Source organism: Notechis scutatus, chromosome 4 (genome assembly GCF_049901735.1).
Source record: "Notechis scutatus isolate UNSWTSFEM ecotype Mainland chromosome 4, rNotScu1.2, whole genome shotgun sequence".
NCBI classification, from domain to species: domain Eukaryota; kingdom Metazoa; phylum Chordata; class Lepidosauria; order Squamata; family Elapidae; genus Notechis; species Notechis scutatus.
The window spans coordinates 74,473,442-74,490,896 of record NC_142012.1 but is presented as its reverse complement, the minus strand read 5'-3'; the positions used below and the strand labels follow the sequence as shown (position 1 = coordinate 74,490,896).

The 17,455-nt window shown below is 42.0% G+C and overlaps 1 protein-coding gene across 1 annotated transcript in view; it reads left to right on the top strand.

Moving 5' to 3' along the window:
* BICC1 (BicC family RNA binding protein 1) overlaps nucleotides 1-17,097 on the top strand; it is a 127,924-nt gene extending 110,827 nt beyond the window's left edge. Inside the window, 8 exon segments of the mRNA XM_026674223.2 lie at nucleotides 94-250; nucleotides 1,994-2,159; nucleotides 3,226-3,265; nucleotides 6,932-7,086; nucleotides 8,724-8,877; nucleotides 10,634-10,794; nucleotides 12,350-12,449; nucleotides 14,048-17,097. Of these exon segments, the coding sequence (XP_026530008.2) occupies nucleotides 94-250; nucleotides 1,994-2,159; nucleotides 3,226-3,265; nucleotides 6,932-7,086; nucleotides 8,724-8,877; nucleotides 10,634-10,794; nucleotides 12,350-12,449; nucleotides 14,048-14,178 (1,064 nt within the window). The 3' untranslated portion in view covers nucleotides 14,179-17,097.
* Nucleotides 17,098-17,455: the final 358 nt, after the last annotated feature.

Here is a 17,455-nt window from a genome sequence, read left to right as displayed (position 1 = left end):
AGGGGCATGACATGTCCATTAAGAAGACATCTAACTCACACCATCAGCATTGGGAGCGCACCTTTCATGTGTGCTAATCTTGCTTCTTTGTAGGTTGCAGTGATGCTTTTGTAGAAGTGGGCATGCCGAGGAGTCCTTCACACTCTGCAAATGCCAATGATCTCAAGCAGATGATGAGCACCTCGAAGCAGTCCTGCACGAAGAGGCAGACGGTAGAATTACTGCAAGGCACCAAAAATTCTCATTTACAGTATGTCATGTTTGTAAACACGGGGTTGTGCAAAGGGTGGAGATGTTTTAACATGTTTTCTGTGGGGTTGTTGTATAAATAAAACACACTATTCATAACACAATATCCCTGGAGGGAAGTCCTTATACAACATGCACAAGCTCAAAGGCCATGATCTTTTATGATCTTCTGGTGGTTTTTATTTGGTTCATGTGCTTTCTCCCCTCAAAATTGTGTTACTTGTGCAGTATTAATATAATATTACACTTTCATCAATCCTAACATTCCTAACATTGGAAATATGGTTTTTGCTAGGCTGTGAGAGTCATACTGGCAAAGACCTACATATTAAGACATCATCATTTTATATTTATCGTTCGTCTCTTAGCGGTTGCTCTTCTGCTCCCTCAGAGAAAATTGGTGACATATTTCAGTCAGGGGTTAAGTTATTTATAAGCATTTTTCCAAATTCCTTCTGAGGTAGGTCATGATTCATAGTGGAGAATCTGTTTGGGGGAAAGTTAGATGTAAAAGATTTCACCTTACTATAACTCTGAGGGAGAGTTACACAGAGAGTAACTCTTTCCCTCCTTGCTTATTTAATGGCGGGGACAGCTGGGATCCAGTAAAATGATTCATTCAGCAGCGTTCCCAGTCCTCTTCATATCCCAAGGCAGGAAAACGAGGAGATCATAAGAAGAGAAGAGATTGTAGCTCTGGCTTCCAGGGCCCACTTCAAACACTAAAATCAAAATGAGTTTCAGAGAGTGTCTCCCCTCTTTAGCTGTAATGGCAGCATTAGCAGTCACCTGAAGTAGAGAAGCAGGTTGGAAGGCCCTGAATTTGCCCTTATGAGGAGATTCTGGAGAGAAGAAGGAGAGTCCATAGCAGTATTTTTGTCAACCTTGAAAAAAAAAACATTGGCTTTGCTGGCTAGGAATTCTGGAAGTTGACGTCCACATCTCTTCAAGTTGCTACAGTTGAGAAACACTCGTCAGTAGTGTTGGTTCCCGGAGGGGCTTCCCATTGCCTGGGAATCAAGCTGTGGAGAAGACAACTGTAATCTTAATGCTTTTTGTACAAAAAGAAAAAGAGAGAAAAGATACTTAAGAGGTACCCAAGATGTGTGGCCCAGGAAATGAAATTATCCATAATCTTTTAAACTAAGTTTAATGAAGGGAAAGGAAAGGAAGGGAGAAAGGGAGGGAGGGGAGGGGAGAGGGGAAAGGAAAGGGGAAGGGAAGGGAAAGGAAGGAAGAAGGGGAAGGGAGGGGAGAGGGGAAGGGAAAGAGAAAGGAAAGAGGAGGGAAAGGGAGATGAAAGGAAAGAGGAAGGGAAATGGAAGGAAAGAGGAAGGGAAAAGAAAAGAAAGAGGAAGGGAAAGGAAAGGGGAAAGGAAAGGAAGGGAGAAAGGGAAGGAAAGGGGAAGGAAAGGGGAAGGGAAAGGAAAGAGGAAAGGAAAGGGGAAGGAAAGAGGAAGGGAAAGGAAAGGAAGGGAAAGGGGGAAGGGAAGGGAGAGGGGAAAGGAAAGAGGAAGGAAAGAGGAAGGGAAAGGAAAAGAAATAGGAAGGAAAGGGAAGAAGAGGAAAGAAGAAAAGGCTCCCAATCTTTTCTACAATATTTATGACCACCATTATAAATTTACCTCTTTCTCCAAAGTTCCCCCGTGGCCCTCTTCTTTCTATAGTCTCTCCTGTCTAATCGTCCAAAGCGTAATTCATCAGTTCCCATCTCCTTTTAAAAAGAACACCTGTCTTTCTGTAGCGCGGGGGAGAGGTTGCTTTCGGATTCTGAGCTGAGCGCTTCGGAGGCCACGGTGGCTGACAAAAAGGCACCCGGAAGTGAAAGGGCAGCGGAGAGGGCGGCCGCGGCACAGCAGAACTCGGAAAGAGCACACCTGGGCCCCCAGTCAACATATGTGGACATGCAGGTATTGACTCCTCCAAGGAAGGATTTCCACTCTGTGAAGCGCTGTGTGGGAGTTGTGCCTGAGCTTCATTGTTTTCTTGTAGCCGTTTCATAACCCAACTAGTAACATCATGAGCCGCCATGGCGCGGTTCAGATGCAGTACTGCAGGCTGCCTGCAATTTGACAGTTCGAAACCCACCAGGCTCAACCTTCCCTCCTTCTTAGGTGGGTCAAATGAGGACCCAGATTGTTGGGGGGCAATAAGCTGACTCTGTAAACTGCTTAGAAAGGGCTGTAAAGCACTGTGAAGCAGCATATAAGTCTAAGTGCTATCATTATATTGATTTGCCTTGCCAATGTTGGTGTGATATTCTCGGCACTTCTTTGATCAGGCTATTATTTTACTGCTCGATTGTTAGACTGATATTCATCCTGGTGTTAATCCTTGCTTATCTTGATGTTGATTGCTGAGAGTAAACCCCACTCTCTTCTCATACTGATGATGTTAACTTGTCGGGTAATGAAATGTCTGCAAGAAAGCAATCAAGTTCAGAGAGCACCAAGGACCACACAGTTCAAATCTGTGCTACACATATACCCTTCTATTGCTAAAGCAGTCTCCATGTTGCACTAACACAGAGGTCCCCAAACTTGGCAACTTTAAGACTGGTGGACTTCAACTCCCAGAATTCTCCAGCCACCATAGCTGACTGGAGAATTCTGGGAGTTGAAGTCCACCAGTCTTAAAGTTGCCAAGTTTGGAGACCTCTGCACTTACACCAACCAGCATCAGAGATTTATGTGTGGCTCTTCTAGTGAGGCGATCCTCTGAACATTCCCAAGACTTTGAAATGGATTGCTGGTGCTCCCAGGTTTCTCCTCAGTGGACATGGCAGCCCCAATTAGCTAGTTTTAAGTATATCAAAGGTTCATTGGACTCCTGGCACATTGTTGGGTGATTCAAAGGGTTCCTCCGAGACAAAGTGATGGATCCTGTTCAAAATCTTTGTTGCTTGTGGAGCAGAGTGTAGGCATGGCATTTAGCAAGGTCAGTGATTAAGTGGCCTTCTTTGGGTTTCATTTCTAGGCATTTGACTACGAACAGAAGAAGCTACTGGCAACCAAAGGTATGTGGGACAACGGTGACTTGTAGCATGCATCTATTTGTAAGCAGAGTGATGAAGGGGGCTTTCCTTTCCCTCCCCCTGCCATCCATTCCCTTCAGCCATCGGCTTGGGCTCTGTCATTGTTCCAGTGGACAAACTGTAACTTAGACAACCATGTTTTGCCATCCAACTGGTCTTTGTTTCTTTTCTTCCCCTTGAAAGGCTCCCGGAGTTACATTTTCTTAGCAAACAGGATCACTTTTTATCTTTCTGACTACATGGCCCTTTTTATGGGGTGGTGATCAGAACATTTGCCCTGCCTGTTACAGGATTGTTTGGAATAGAATAGAATAGAATAGAATAGAATAGAATAGAATAGAATAGAATAGAATAGAATAGAATAGAATAGAATAGAATATGGAAGGGAATAGAATAAAATAGAGAATAGAAAAGAATAGAGAAGAGAGAATAGAATAGAATAGAATAGAATAGAATAGAATAGAATAGAATAGAATAGAATAGAATAGAATAGAATAGAATAGAATAGAATAGAATAGGAGAAGAGAGAATAGAATAGAATAGAATAGAATAGAATAGAATAGAATAGAATAGAATAGAGAGAATAGAATAGAATAGAATAGAATAGAATAGAGAAGAGAGAATAGAATAGAATAGAATAGAACTTTATTGTCACTTTAAATGTACACTAATCAGCATACATTAAAATGAAAGCTTGTTGCATTCAGCTCTCTCAAAAAATATTCCTATTTCTATTTGCCTTTCTCACTCTTCAAAAGGCACAGGTCTTAGGAGCTGTTTTTCTCATGCAGTGTACATCCTTTTTTCATGCCACTCGGAAGGGTTGAAAGCTTTAGGCATCCTTATTCACCATCCACAAAGACAAACAGGGTTTCAGGCCAACCATGTTTCTCCATTCAGCCGGCACATTTGGGATAGGTGCACATCAGCAGGTTGTATGTATTTTTGACTCATGGAAAGGAAAGAATCATGAAAGTTACAGAAAGATGAGGTGGGTAGGCTAGAGAACGGTGTGCCCTGGAGTGTGCCAATTATGCAGTCCTTCAATACTCTCCACCCATAGAAGCCTCCTAGAAGCCTTCATGATTCAAGAAGGGTGTGACGTACTGTACATCTCAGTGTACAGATTTAATGGCTATATAATTCAACTGGCCCAAATGGCATCACTGCAATGATATCATGAGCCATTTGATGCCGTTCTTCTTTTAAAAAACATAAAATTTTATTGAATTTTACACAATTAAAAACAACACAAATATAAAACAACACAACAACAAAACAACACAAATACCATGTTTCTCCAACAATACGGCCTCCACCAATGGGAAGGCCCAGCATGATTTCTAGGCATGAGGTGAAATTAAGCCGCGGCCCCAAAATTTAGGCCTATTCAAACCATGTGTTTCCCCGCCATTTCTCACGTCGTTTGTTAGAACAACACGAGGTGAACAGAAATGGGGGGGAAGGACGGGGGGGATGGGGAGAAAACTTGCCTTTAGGAGTGCCCTGCAGGTAGCCTAGGCTAGAATACCCCGATAGCCGATAGAAGCTCCCTTAAGGCAGAGTCCCCAGCTGCTTCAGGGCGTGGCGTGGCTACCTGTGTCCCCTTGCCTTTAGGCCAGTCTCTTTTGGGCGATGGAAGCTCCCCAAGTGCAGTCACCAGCCACTTCAATCGTCCAGTAGAAGCGGCCTCAGGGCGAGCGCACACACACACACTCCCCTGGCCCCGAGGCCGCTTCTACCAGCCGATCGGACTGGCTGGTGACTGCATTTGGGGAGCTTCCATCGCCTGAAAGAGACTGCCTAATGGTGAGGGGACACGGGCAGCCACCCCTCGCCCTGAAGCGGTGGGGGACTCTGCCTTCAAGGGAGCTTTCGTCTGCCGCTAGAAGCGGCCTCGCGGTGAGGGGTGTGTGTGTGTGCGCTCGCCCAGAGGCCGCTTCTACCGGCCGATCGAAGTGGCTGATGACTGCACTTGGGGAGCTTCCATTGCCCAAAAAAGACTGCCTAAAGGCGAGGGGACACGGGTAGCCACACCACGCCCTGAAGCGGCTGGGGATTCTGCCTTCAAGGGAGCTTTCGTCTGCCGATAGAAGCGGCCTCGTGGCGAGGTATGTGCGTATGGGCCGCTCTAGGTGGGGGAGGAAATTAAGTCACCCCCAAAAAGACGGCCTAGCCGTTTTTTGGGGAGTCAAAAAAAAATAAGGCCCGGCCTTATTTTGTGAGAAACACGATACAATTTTTACAATGTTTTGACATCTACTTTCCCAGTTTTTGTTAACTAGCTACCTATATATTTACATATACATTTATTTGTTTGTATTATTTTTTATTCTTGCTGTTCTATCATCCAACCAAATTGTTCCATTTTTTTCAGACTGTATAGTATTCCCTCTCTTCCCCCTCTTGTAATTCGAATGTGAGTTTCACCATGTCTGCACAATCCATAATTTTCTTTATGATACTGTCTGCAGGAGTGCTATCTAATTTCCAACTTTGGGCATAGATTATTCTTGCTGCTGTTAGAATGTGTGTTATGAGGTATTCAACTTCTTTTTTAGATGTTCCTCTGATTATCCCTAGCAAAACATTTCAGGCTTACATTCTATTTGAAATCCAGTAATTTCTTGCAACCATATTCTAATTTTATTCCAGTATTCTTTTGCTTTAGTGCAGGACCACCACATGTGAAAGAAGGTACCTTGTTTATTTTTGCACTTCCAGCATTCGGGGTTCATATTTGGGTAAATTTTTGCCAGTCTTGCTGGTCATTTGATGCCATTCTGATGTCCTTATGGCTTCTGACAGATGCCTTAAGGCTTCTAACAGATCCTTAGTTTTTCTGCTTCCTTTTCTGATCTTCAGCCATCAAACATGAGTAGGTAGCCTTCTTTATTGGGCACGCAGAAAGATGCAGATTTTAAGTACTTTGTTATAGAAAAGAGAGTGGGGTTGTTTTTGGTCTAAACACATGACTTCTTCCATTTTTATAACACAGAGTTTCATCCTTTATTTATCCTGTTCTCGGCTAGCAAAATCCTTCCATCAAATATTTGCTTGGTAGCTTTCTCCCATGCTTTTGGGCTTGGCCTCTACTTCTCCCTTGAAATTGAGATAAGAAATAAAAAAATAACAAAAGATTATTGACTTACTTTCCTTTTTTTCAATGCAGCTGCTCCATCTTGCCACATTCTACCTTTGAAAAGCTTTACCGCTTTTTTTTTAAAAAAAGTTTTCTTCTACTTCCAAAGATTTCAGGTTTCTCTTTTCCATCTCCTGAAACTTTAGAATGACTCTTTTAGATTTATAAAAACATTGATCTATATATCCTCCAAGCTTAACCTTAATGTAATTTATAGGAATTAATGTACTTTCTGTGAGTAAATACTGTATGTACGCAATATGTACACATGTAGAAATATGTATATGTGCTCAAGGCCACATCACATATTAAGCATATTCATCTCTTGCTGTGTGCTCAGAAATACAAACTGAAATATGATGTTTAAAATATTTGGAAAGTAGTCAAAGCAGAGAGTGGAAGATTTTCTGCATCTGACCATCCACTGCCAAAAGAATTTTGGCTGCCTTTTATGAAAAAGAAAAAAGATACTGATGCTCATAAAAATGCTTCCTGCCCCCTTAAAGCTATGCTGAAAAAGCCAGTTGTTACGGAAGTGAGGACACCCACCAACACCTGGAGTGGGCTGGGCTTCTCCAAATCGATGCCGGCCGAAACCATTAAGGAACTGAGAAGGGCCAACCACGTAGCCTACAAACCATCGATGTCGACCACTTATGAGGTATGCAAAACTTTAGGGTGTGATAGGCATAGAAAAAAAGAAGACATTGGAGCTTTTGGTCTGAACTTTGAGCAGGTTGTGTCTGAGGATTGCCCTCTGTCAGGAATGGCGTAGGGTCTCTTGCTTGGGTAGTGGGGGTTGGACTAGATGACCTTCCAGATCCCTTCCAACTCTGTTAATATATAAAGGTTTGCTGCTGGAACTTCCAAGGTCTGTGATGACCCGGGATATGGCACAAAGGCAACACAGTCACATAAGTAAGAAAAGTCCCTTTAGTACCTCCAACTTTGCCCCCAATGTCCAGTTACCTTCGGCTGGAGAAAAAACTCTCCCAAGAACAGTCTTTATTTAAGGGGAGGAAATTCAGTCTGAAAACAAAGTACATACAAACTATAACTAAAAATCCACACAAACCACACTGCAGCAATTAACTGGACAGGGCAGGAGAAGGAATTGCAGACTTGAAAGCTCAGCAAATCACACACAGTTGGGAAGACACCAGGAACCCAGATAAGCCTCCACTATACCAGATAATTCACAATTTGCTCCCAACAACTTACTGTGCACAGCTTCCCTTTTTAAACACTGTGTTCCCAGCTGCAGCTAATGAAGGGAATCAGGGCCCTTTCCTCCCCCATAAGCCACATAACTCACATTGCTCTCATCTCCATTCCTCCCTGCATGCCCTAGGATGAAGAGGGGGTGGGCCTGGGTCTTCCTCTGAATTCCCTCTCCCCTGCTCTGCCCAGCTGGCCTTTGCCCTTCCCCAGTTTCTTCCACAGCCACCGGAGCCACATTCCGACTCCCTGTCAGCTGCTCGGCCTACCCCTCCGAATCAGATTCTGACAGGGGCATGACAGGAAGGCTCTGACAAAGGTGTCCTTTGCATGACCTCTCAAGGCCTCTGTGAAACTGCAGATTGTGTTATCATGTTTTTCTGCTTGTGGGAGGCAAACTTAATTCATTGTATTTTGTTTATTCCATAAATATCTGAGTTTCATGTTATTTTTCGGCCATTTTTCTCTTTCTCCTTAGGAGCTTATTAGTGGACACACACACACAATGTGTGTGTGTAGACTGTATCTGAGTCACTTGGCTGTCACCCCAGGATCAAACCACAGCCTGAGTTCTCTGCTCTGTAAGCTGTTTTTTTTAGAGACTCGGCCATCCGTTGTTTTTCCTACAACTTGAAACATGTGGGGAAAAATAATTTTTAAAAAACAAAAACCATCTATTCCTTTGTTTTTTCCTGCTTGCCTTGGGTTGTTTTCAGAATGTTCACAGTCTTAGAAACACTGGTTTAAAAAAAGGATCAGTCTGAATTGGGACAATATAGTAGGACCCAGTTTATTAATTTTACCACAAAGTAAAATTAATTTGACAATACTGAGTGCTGCTAATCAAATTAATTAACAAATTTATTAATTAATTAAGAATTAACAAATTAATTCTTTATTTGCGTATGCCTTTACCTAAGGTACTTAAGACTTCTCTGACAATAATATCTTTTAAACAAAATATTGCTCATTAATTGAAGCTAATGGGTTGCACCGTTGGCATCATGCCCTTGAGTAGAGCCAAGTGGGGAGTATCCCCATCTCTCCTGGTCACACCTTTTCCTGCTGACTTCTTTACAGGGTTCCTCCATGTCTCTCTCCCGATCCAACAGCCGGGAACACCTGGGGAGCGGGAGCGATTCCGACAACTGGAGAGATCACAACGGCATTAGTTCAACTGCTCCAGGCGACTTCGTTCCTTCCATCGGGAGCCCTAAACGGAAACAGAAATCAAGTAAGGATTTATCCTTGTTGGGTTAGGTCAGAGTTCTCACGCAGAGCCACTGACTTGAATAAACCCCAGCTTGGGTTTAGACCAAGGGTGTCAAACTTGATTTTATTGAGGGCCACATTTTATTGAGGGTTGTGTTTGAACTTGTAGGGCCAGGGTGGGCGTGGCCAGCTCGATGTCACTCATGTCGGGGGTGCCTGTGCTCTGCCAGAAAAAAATGGGCTCCCAAGCTCCATTTTCGGCTGCAACAGATTCCTGCAACACTCTGCCAGGGAAAATGGAGCCCCGTTTTCCCTGGCAGAGGCACTGCAGGCCGAATCCGGCCCCTGGGCCTTGAGTTTGTCACCCCTGGTTTAGACTAAGGTCAGTTAGTTGCATCAAGCTATAATTGTCAATGATAGGCTATTAGAATAGAATAGAACTGGAAGGGAACTGGGGGGTCTTCTAGCCCAGCCCCCTGCTCAAGCAGGAAAGCTATTGTCAGTCTGTGCTCCATTCAAAATCCAAGAAAGAAATACTTAGACTCCATAGATTAGAGGAAAGAAATCTTTTACTGAAATTTGAAGTGGTAGCTTCAGGTAGAATTCTGAATCTAAGAAATTAGGCGCGCAGATCACATATACAAAGGGATGGAATTGTTCCCACCCCCCAAAGTTCAAAAGATTCTTCCAATTAAAAGTTCTGGATATGGTCATGTGGGCATCTTCAGGTGATGATGAGGCCTCTGTCCGTTGACCTTGACATATTTTGATAAAGATTCGCAATTGTGCAGAGAAAGGAAAGGCTAAGCAAGGAATAGAAACTTAAGAGCAAGAATTTATACTCCCCCCCCCACTCCTCATTTATACAACACAAGAATGTAACACCTCCAGCTCTCTTCCCAGATACAACCCCTCCCCCCATTACTTATGGCAGCCGAAAGATGCAAAGCAGTAGAAAAGATCTTGAAGGCTGACAGCTATACTATTTCAGATAAGTGACTGTCTAGTCTCTTCTTGAAAACCTCCAGTGATGGAGCACCCACAATTTCTGAAGGCAAGCTGTTCCACTGGTTGATTGCTCTCACTGTCAAGAAGTTTCTCCTTAATTCCAGGTTGCTTCTCTCTTTGATGAGTTTCCAACCATTGTTTCTTGTTCTGCCCTCTGTCCGTTGTAGCATTTGACCCTTCTCTTCCCTCAAATTCTAGAATACTGCTATCGTGCCGCCCCTAATTCTGCTACATACTATTAAAAACATTAGAAAGTTGGTGACAGTCATGGCTTGGTGTCACATTTCTTCCCCGTGGTGACTTGGTTTCTTCTTCTCCATGTCCAAATGTCGTCGTATGGTTTTATTCTCCCAAGTCACATCACAAGAGATAGAATTGGTTGGGGTGCTCCAAAGCAGCGTCTCCCATATTTGGGGTGGCATGTAAGTTTTGCCTTACCCTGACCGATACTTGTGTTCTATTTCCATGAAAACAAAGATGTAAAAGCTTGGTAATTCAACCGCAGGCAGATATTCAGTTGAGAGGTCCTTGGTGCTCACTGAGCTTGCTTGGGTTTTTTTGCAGACATTTAATTACCCTAACTAGGTAACATCATCAGTGATCACTGATGATTTCTCATTTCAACACTGATCTATAAATATTCTCCTTTAGAGATTCAGTTCAGTACTTCTTGGCAATTGCAAGTACCGGAATGTAAGCAGTTGAAGAGGCTCCTCCAGCCTAAAGCGAACTGAACCTAACTAGAAACTTATTGTCTCTTGAATTTCTAGGTGAGCATTATCTCAGCAGTAGCAACTACATGGATTGCATCTCTTCCCTGATTGGAAGCAATGGCTGTAACCTGAACAGTCTGTTTAAAGGATCTGACCTACCTGAATTATTCAGCAAACTGGGCCTGGGTAAATACACAGACATATTTCAGCAACAAGAGGTCAGTGTTTGTGAAAGGCTTGGGGGTGTTGGTCATGGTTCCTTGTAGACCAAGGGTCTACAAACTTGGCAAGTTTAAGACTTGTGGACTTCAACTCCCAGAATTCCTGAGCTAACATGACTGGAGGAGGAATTCTGGGAGTTGAAGTCCATAAGTCTTAAAGCTGTTGAGTTTGAAGACCCCTGTTGTAGACTATTTTGATTGCTTTGCAAACAAAATGGCTCCCATCTGTTGCACTTTCATTGATAACCAAGATTCATTCCTTGGCAATAGGAATAGCTAGCTTCATGCCTCAACATTGTTGAAGTGCTGTGTTCAGAGAACCAGTTCTGCATTCTCAAACCAATTTCCATTGTTTGTAATCATACCTAAAAATTAGCTCTCTGGAGGGAATGGGAGTCTGATTTGGATGTTATCAAACCCATAACTCACTACTTGGAAAATGCTACTCAGAGCAGGAAGGCAAGTGATGGAGTGAAGAACAACCACCCAGAGTTACCTTGTGATAATACAGGCAGTCAATAAATTTAATAAATAAATAAAAGCAAATATATAAGACTAGTGGCCATCAAAAAATGATCAGAATGGGATACCTTGACAGGACTGCAGAAAACGTATGGAATTTCCTGTGAATCCTCATGCTGTGTGTTAATTCACTCAGTTGTATAGATGCAAAGTTGATAAAGGTAGTTGAAACTTATGCAAACATACATGCAGACATGTGAGTCACAAGTATGTGTTTGTGTGTACTGATCCTTGCTTCTGTGTGTTTGCAGTGTTTGCACACAAGCATGCCAGAATAAAAATTAATATGACTTTGTTATATGTTTTTCATCTGATACGATTTCCTTAACTTTTAAATATCACTGTTCCAAAGAGAAATGCATTTATCTAATATTTTGCAATACTAATATAACAAACAAATTATTTTTTTGTGTTACAGTAGTTCATCAGCCTTGGGACATGCAGACAATTAACCTGTGGGCATAAATTACCAATAATGGCTCAGTAGTTTTAAAATTTGTTCAGAAACTGCCACAAATAGCTAAAAGGGATTGTCTTTCAGAAAATAACATATACTAATTCACTGGCAACCACTCAGAAAAGATCCAGATATGATTATAAACTAATATATATATAAATTATAAACAATGTATATAAACTAATTTTAGAACACAAGTAATATCTTTTGAATTGTTCTGGCAGCCAATTTTTTATGACTCACCAAACGAGATTTGAAGGAATTCTATGCCATGAAGAATTCCAAGGTGATTCATCTGGTGAATCCTTCTAAATCCTCTTCTAGTATTTATTTAGGCTGTCAAATAATAAGTTGCATTTGGTATAAAAATGTTGCTCCTTTGATTTTTTTTAAACATGCTTGGGATATTATTAATAGTCGTAATTACCAGGAACTGAAAAAATGGTTTTGCTTCTGTCCTTTGTAACCAAATATATACAAAATATATTCAGCAGAATGTTCTCCCACAAAAGTCCTCTGCCCTCTCAGTGGAAGAGCATCTTAAGAGTGTGGTGTTGTTGTGGTTTCTCCTAGATTGATCTTCAGACGTTCCTCACTCTGACAGATCAGGATCTGAAAGAGCTTGGAATTACCACTTTTGGTGCACGAAGGAAAATGCTTCTTGCAATCTCAGGTAAAGAAAAACCACTACCTTGTGCAGTTTGTAAGAATTCTCTTTTCCCTTCGTTTCCTTGACGGAGTTATTCTCATAACACAGGATATGGAATGTCTCCTTTCAGAAACTCAAGGTTACCCCTGTGTATAGTTATATTCTTGTCCACCCTTATCCTGCCAGCCTTAATCTCTCTCTCTTCTCATAAGTCCAATCATGTGTATCTTTCAATGTGAGATCCATTGATTTCCATGGGAGTTATTTCTGGTAGGCGAAGTTAGGAAATTTACTAGGTTTCGCCTACCATAAGATTGTAACAAACAGCTTCCTGATGTTTGGTTTCTATCTTGATGTTAACATCTATAATAGTTTATATTCAGGAACATGGAAAACCCCATAAGGGGAACCTATAAAGCCCCATGTCTTTATAGGTTCCCCTTGAAGATAGCCAGGTATGTCTCATGTGCTAGCAACCTGCTCTGAAATCCGCAGCTTGATGCCTCTCTTATTTTCAACCCATAATTAACCAAAACAATTGTCTCAATAGACCTGTGATGGATCTATTTCCTTTTCTGATCCAAATCTATCCTAAATTATTTTATATCTAATGGGGGTATTGTGGTAGAATCTCCAGCTAGAGAGGAGGGAGGTGTTAAGGAGGGGCCAAGCTTGGAGTCTTTGCATTGCAGGAAGTGGCACAGGTCTGAGCTCCCCCAGAATCCCGGAAGCCTCCTGTGACCATTCCCGAGGGAATGCAGTCACTCTGGTGAGATTCTTGTAACACAGGTGCAATAAAGCCTCTCCTTAAGACTATTCACAAGTGGTTTTCGTGGAGAACTACAGAGAATCTGGCTGGATGAGCCATAGTGACCCAATGGTAGGAATGCAATATTGCAAAGCTGTCTCTGCTCACTGCCAGGAGTTCGATCCTGACCAGTTCAGGGTTGACTCAGCCTTCTGTCCTTCCGAGATTGGTAAAATGAGGACCCCAGATTGTTGGGGGCAATATTGCAAACTGCTCAGATAGGGCTATAAGGCATTACGAAGTATCAGTCTGAGTGCCAGCGTTCCAGAAAACCTCAACTCCAACAATAACTCTTGAGACAGACATCTTTTCAAAAGTTCTGTTTTAATTGGATAGTAAACTGGCACATCTGGGGAATCCCGAATTTGAAAGTTCCGGGTTTCCTTGCAATAAGTAAACACTACAAATCCATCCCCTGTACCCATCACCACATCACATGCCCCAATCACCATCCGTCCCAACTTGAGACGTCCCCTCACCCAGGTGCAGAAATAACATGACCTTGACTTAGAAGAAGAATGCTATTATGTCTGACCACATGCACTCCAAGAAATTCCCCCCCTCCCATTTTTCCAGGCTCAAGAAGGTGGCAGTGTGGAAGCGTCTGGTGTCAATATGTCTTCCAAAGTTGACACTAAGTGCCATTGCTATTGTTTGCACCTGGACAGGGACATATTGCATTTGATTGGACTCAGTTTCCCCGCACTATGAAATAGTAAAAAATGTCTCCTGCTGAGATTGTATCTGGTGTCCAGGTTTTGAAGGGAAGCTTCTCTTCTCTCCCCTCTTCACCCCCGTCCCACCCCCTATGCAGAACTGAACAAAAACCGAAGAAAACTCTTTGACCCCTCTAATGTCCGAGCCTCGTTTCTGGAAGGCGGCGCTAGCGGGCGGCTGTCACATCAATACCATTCGGACATTGCCAGTGTGAGCGGCCGTTGGTAGCAGGAGCATGACGCTTCCACCATTGACTGCACAACTCCACGGACATGGCAATCCTGTGGACCATCCATCACCACTGCACATCACCCTCTGCACTTGGGAGTTTAGGTACCAAGGACCAAAGTCGTCGTCTTTTGCACAACTTCCTGTGCCGAAAGAAAGAAAGAACATTTGTCTTGTCTTTCCACACACCAAATGTGGATTTTCGCCTTTAACTCTTGTAGATTGGACAGAATTTGCAATAATATTGGGGGTGGGGTGGGGGTTGTTTAGTATTTTATGACTTATTATAACTATATTGTATGCACTGAATGAATTTTTTTTTTTTACTATTTTGAATGGAGAGTGAAGGGCAGGAATGCCAGAAGGGGGTCATTGCTTATGGGTTTTTATCAAAGAAATTTCTGGTACTGCTTAATAATTATTAGAGGTCTTTCTGCACTTTATGTGTTCGGATTGCTTTTCCTGTGGAAATTTTTATTACTTTCCTCTATAATTTCCACGGGGGAAGAAAAAAAGATTACCGTAGTGGCGCTAAAACAATGTTTGCCAGGTGCATTCCCACTCCAGGTGAAAAGGCTTACCCTCCCCCATAAATGGTACTAGCGAGTTGAAATGTAGAGGATGATGGTTTTCTTTAGACAAGTGTAGGGAATTTTCCCCGAATCAGATCTATAAAGAGAGGAGACTCCAACCTCCTTGAGAAGAAAGTCTTGAGAAGTATTTGCAACACTGCAAACCAAGCAGGGAAAGACCAAAAACAGAGTTGTGTTGCCATCGCTAATCCTAGTTAGCTGCTGCCTTCAATGCTAAACCTGATTTTAATGATTATCTCAAACCAAGGACTATTTTTAGTATAAACTACCACTAAAGGACACTTTATTTATAGCAAATGTCTTATTTTTAGAACCTGTACACTTAGAGCGCATAAGAAATTAAAGTGATCCACTAAAGCGTTTAGGGTAGAGATTTGGAAGTGGATCATGAAGCGGATCTCCAGGCCCTTCGTTCATTTGACAGAGCAGAAATTTGACAAAGACAGCACACTTGCATCTATTCCCTAAGGCAGGGGTCTCCAACCTTGGCAACGTTAAGCCTGGAAGACTTCAACTCCCAGAATTCCACAGTCAGGTTTGTTTGCTGGCTGGGGAATTCTGGGAGTTGAAGTCTGCCAGGCTTAACATTGCCAAGGTTGGAGACCCCTGCCCTAAAGGATGTTGCTGACATGATTCTCCATACCCCCATTTAAGAGCTTGTCAGATTATGACATCTGCCTCCTTGACTTAAGCCCATGATTATCTGCCACAAAGGTTTTGAGTTGGGCTACTTCCAAAACTCTGTATTTGAGCGAAGAGTTCGTATGATGTCTTGGTAAGGCAAACAGTTATGTACTTATCCTGGAAAAGGTCTAGAAATCCAATTATATTGTCTCTGTCAAATGATTTGGTATACATTTATGAAGGATGAAATGAAGTGCCTCTCAGTGATGCAAAATGATGTTTCTGAATGCGAATTTATTAATAGAAGAAAAGCAACATTCCCATTGCATATATTGTGAATTACTTGTACTGTAATTTTTCTTTTTTATTTATGTACAATGTACAAACCCTTTAGGGTGGAGGCAAACCACTCTTCAGAAAGGCATTAACAATTATCGTGGTGGTGGTGTGTGTGCATATATGTGTGTGTGTGTGTGTGTGTGTGTGTGTGTGTGTGTGTGTATATATATATATATATATATATATATATATATATATATATATATACACACACACACACACACACACACACACACATACACGCAACATAGAGGTGAGGAAGAGTTCTGACACTTTTTGTGGATATATTTCATTTCCGTCATGAAGGAGCCACCAACACAAAGGGAAGATTAGAAAGGTGAGAACTTAGTTAAAATTAAGAAATAATAATCAGTTATACTTCAGAATTCATTTTAATCACAACCTATGACATCTCAACAGCCTCTCACTCCTGCTGGAATAGCTGCTGATATTTCTCTGATTTTGGAAACAAACAGGGCCGGAGGAGCACAATGAGTGCTTTTTCTCAATCCGGAGTTGTGCATTATTCAGGAAACCAATTTTTTTTTTCCTTTTGAAACACAGTGTGTCCTGTCAATTTGTACAAAATGGAGGTCCTGATATTTTCAAAGAACATGGCATGTTTTATGGTGGTTGCTCCCTTCGGTGGGAGACTTCGCATTGTGTTGTGAAGCACAGCCCTTATGTTAAGAGGTTCAGGACCTCAGGAGGTGAAGCATTTTACCTCATGTGGAAAACTAACTTTATTTAATCTGTGCCAGAGTGATTCAGTTGAGTCTTTTGGTTTACACTGAGACCTAACCCACAATATATCCCACTGGAGATTTTTTTTCTCTCTCTCTCGTGGATTTTGTGTCATGATATTTTTTTCCCCCCAGTTTGAACTCAAATGGCCGAATGCTTCGATAGCAATACCCTTGGAAGACGCATTTAAGCTGCAGTGGTCTATACTGAAGCGAAGAATGTCTGAGATATAAAATTAATAAGAGGCCCACCCTTCCACAAAGACACCCCCACCCTACCCCTCTACATATCACACTGGGAAAACAAATTTTGTTACTCATTTGGATTCCACGAGAGGAGAAAAAAATGGCAACGCAACATTCAGTATTGTCAGTATTGTATTAATGCACAAAGAATACCGAAGCATTCATTTTAAAATTTTGTGCCTTTATAGCGACCAGTTATCTGTAAATATATAGCAGATACAGATTGTATTTGGGGAGGGATGCGATCCTTTTTAGTGATTTTTTTTAAAGGTAAATAAATAAATAAACTATGGAATTAAACATTTACAAAAGGAGAATTTCAAACTAATCAAATGTTACATGAAAGAATAAATTTATATAATCCTTGTTACGTTGCTGGTTAAATGAAGTCTGGTTTTATTTCTAAACATGTCACTAGTTAACCTTCTGTTCTTAACTGGAATGATTGCTGGTAAAGCCGTGATGGTGAACCTATTGCACATGTGTCACAGGTGGCATGCAGAACCATTTGTGCTGGCACACGCAGCGCAGGCAAACTTACCTCACTGCACATGTGCGTGCCTCACAGCTGATTTTCTGCCTGTTTGAGGTCTTTTTTGGCCTCCCAGAGACTTGAGGAAAGCCTTTGCAGGCCCAAAAATAGGCCCATTTTGTCACTTCCTGTATTTCCAGAAATACCGGAAGTGATGAAATGGGTCCATTTTTCAGCCTGCAAAGCCTGCAGAAGCTTTC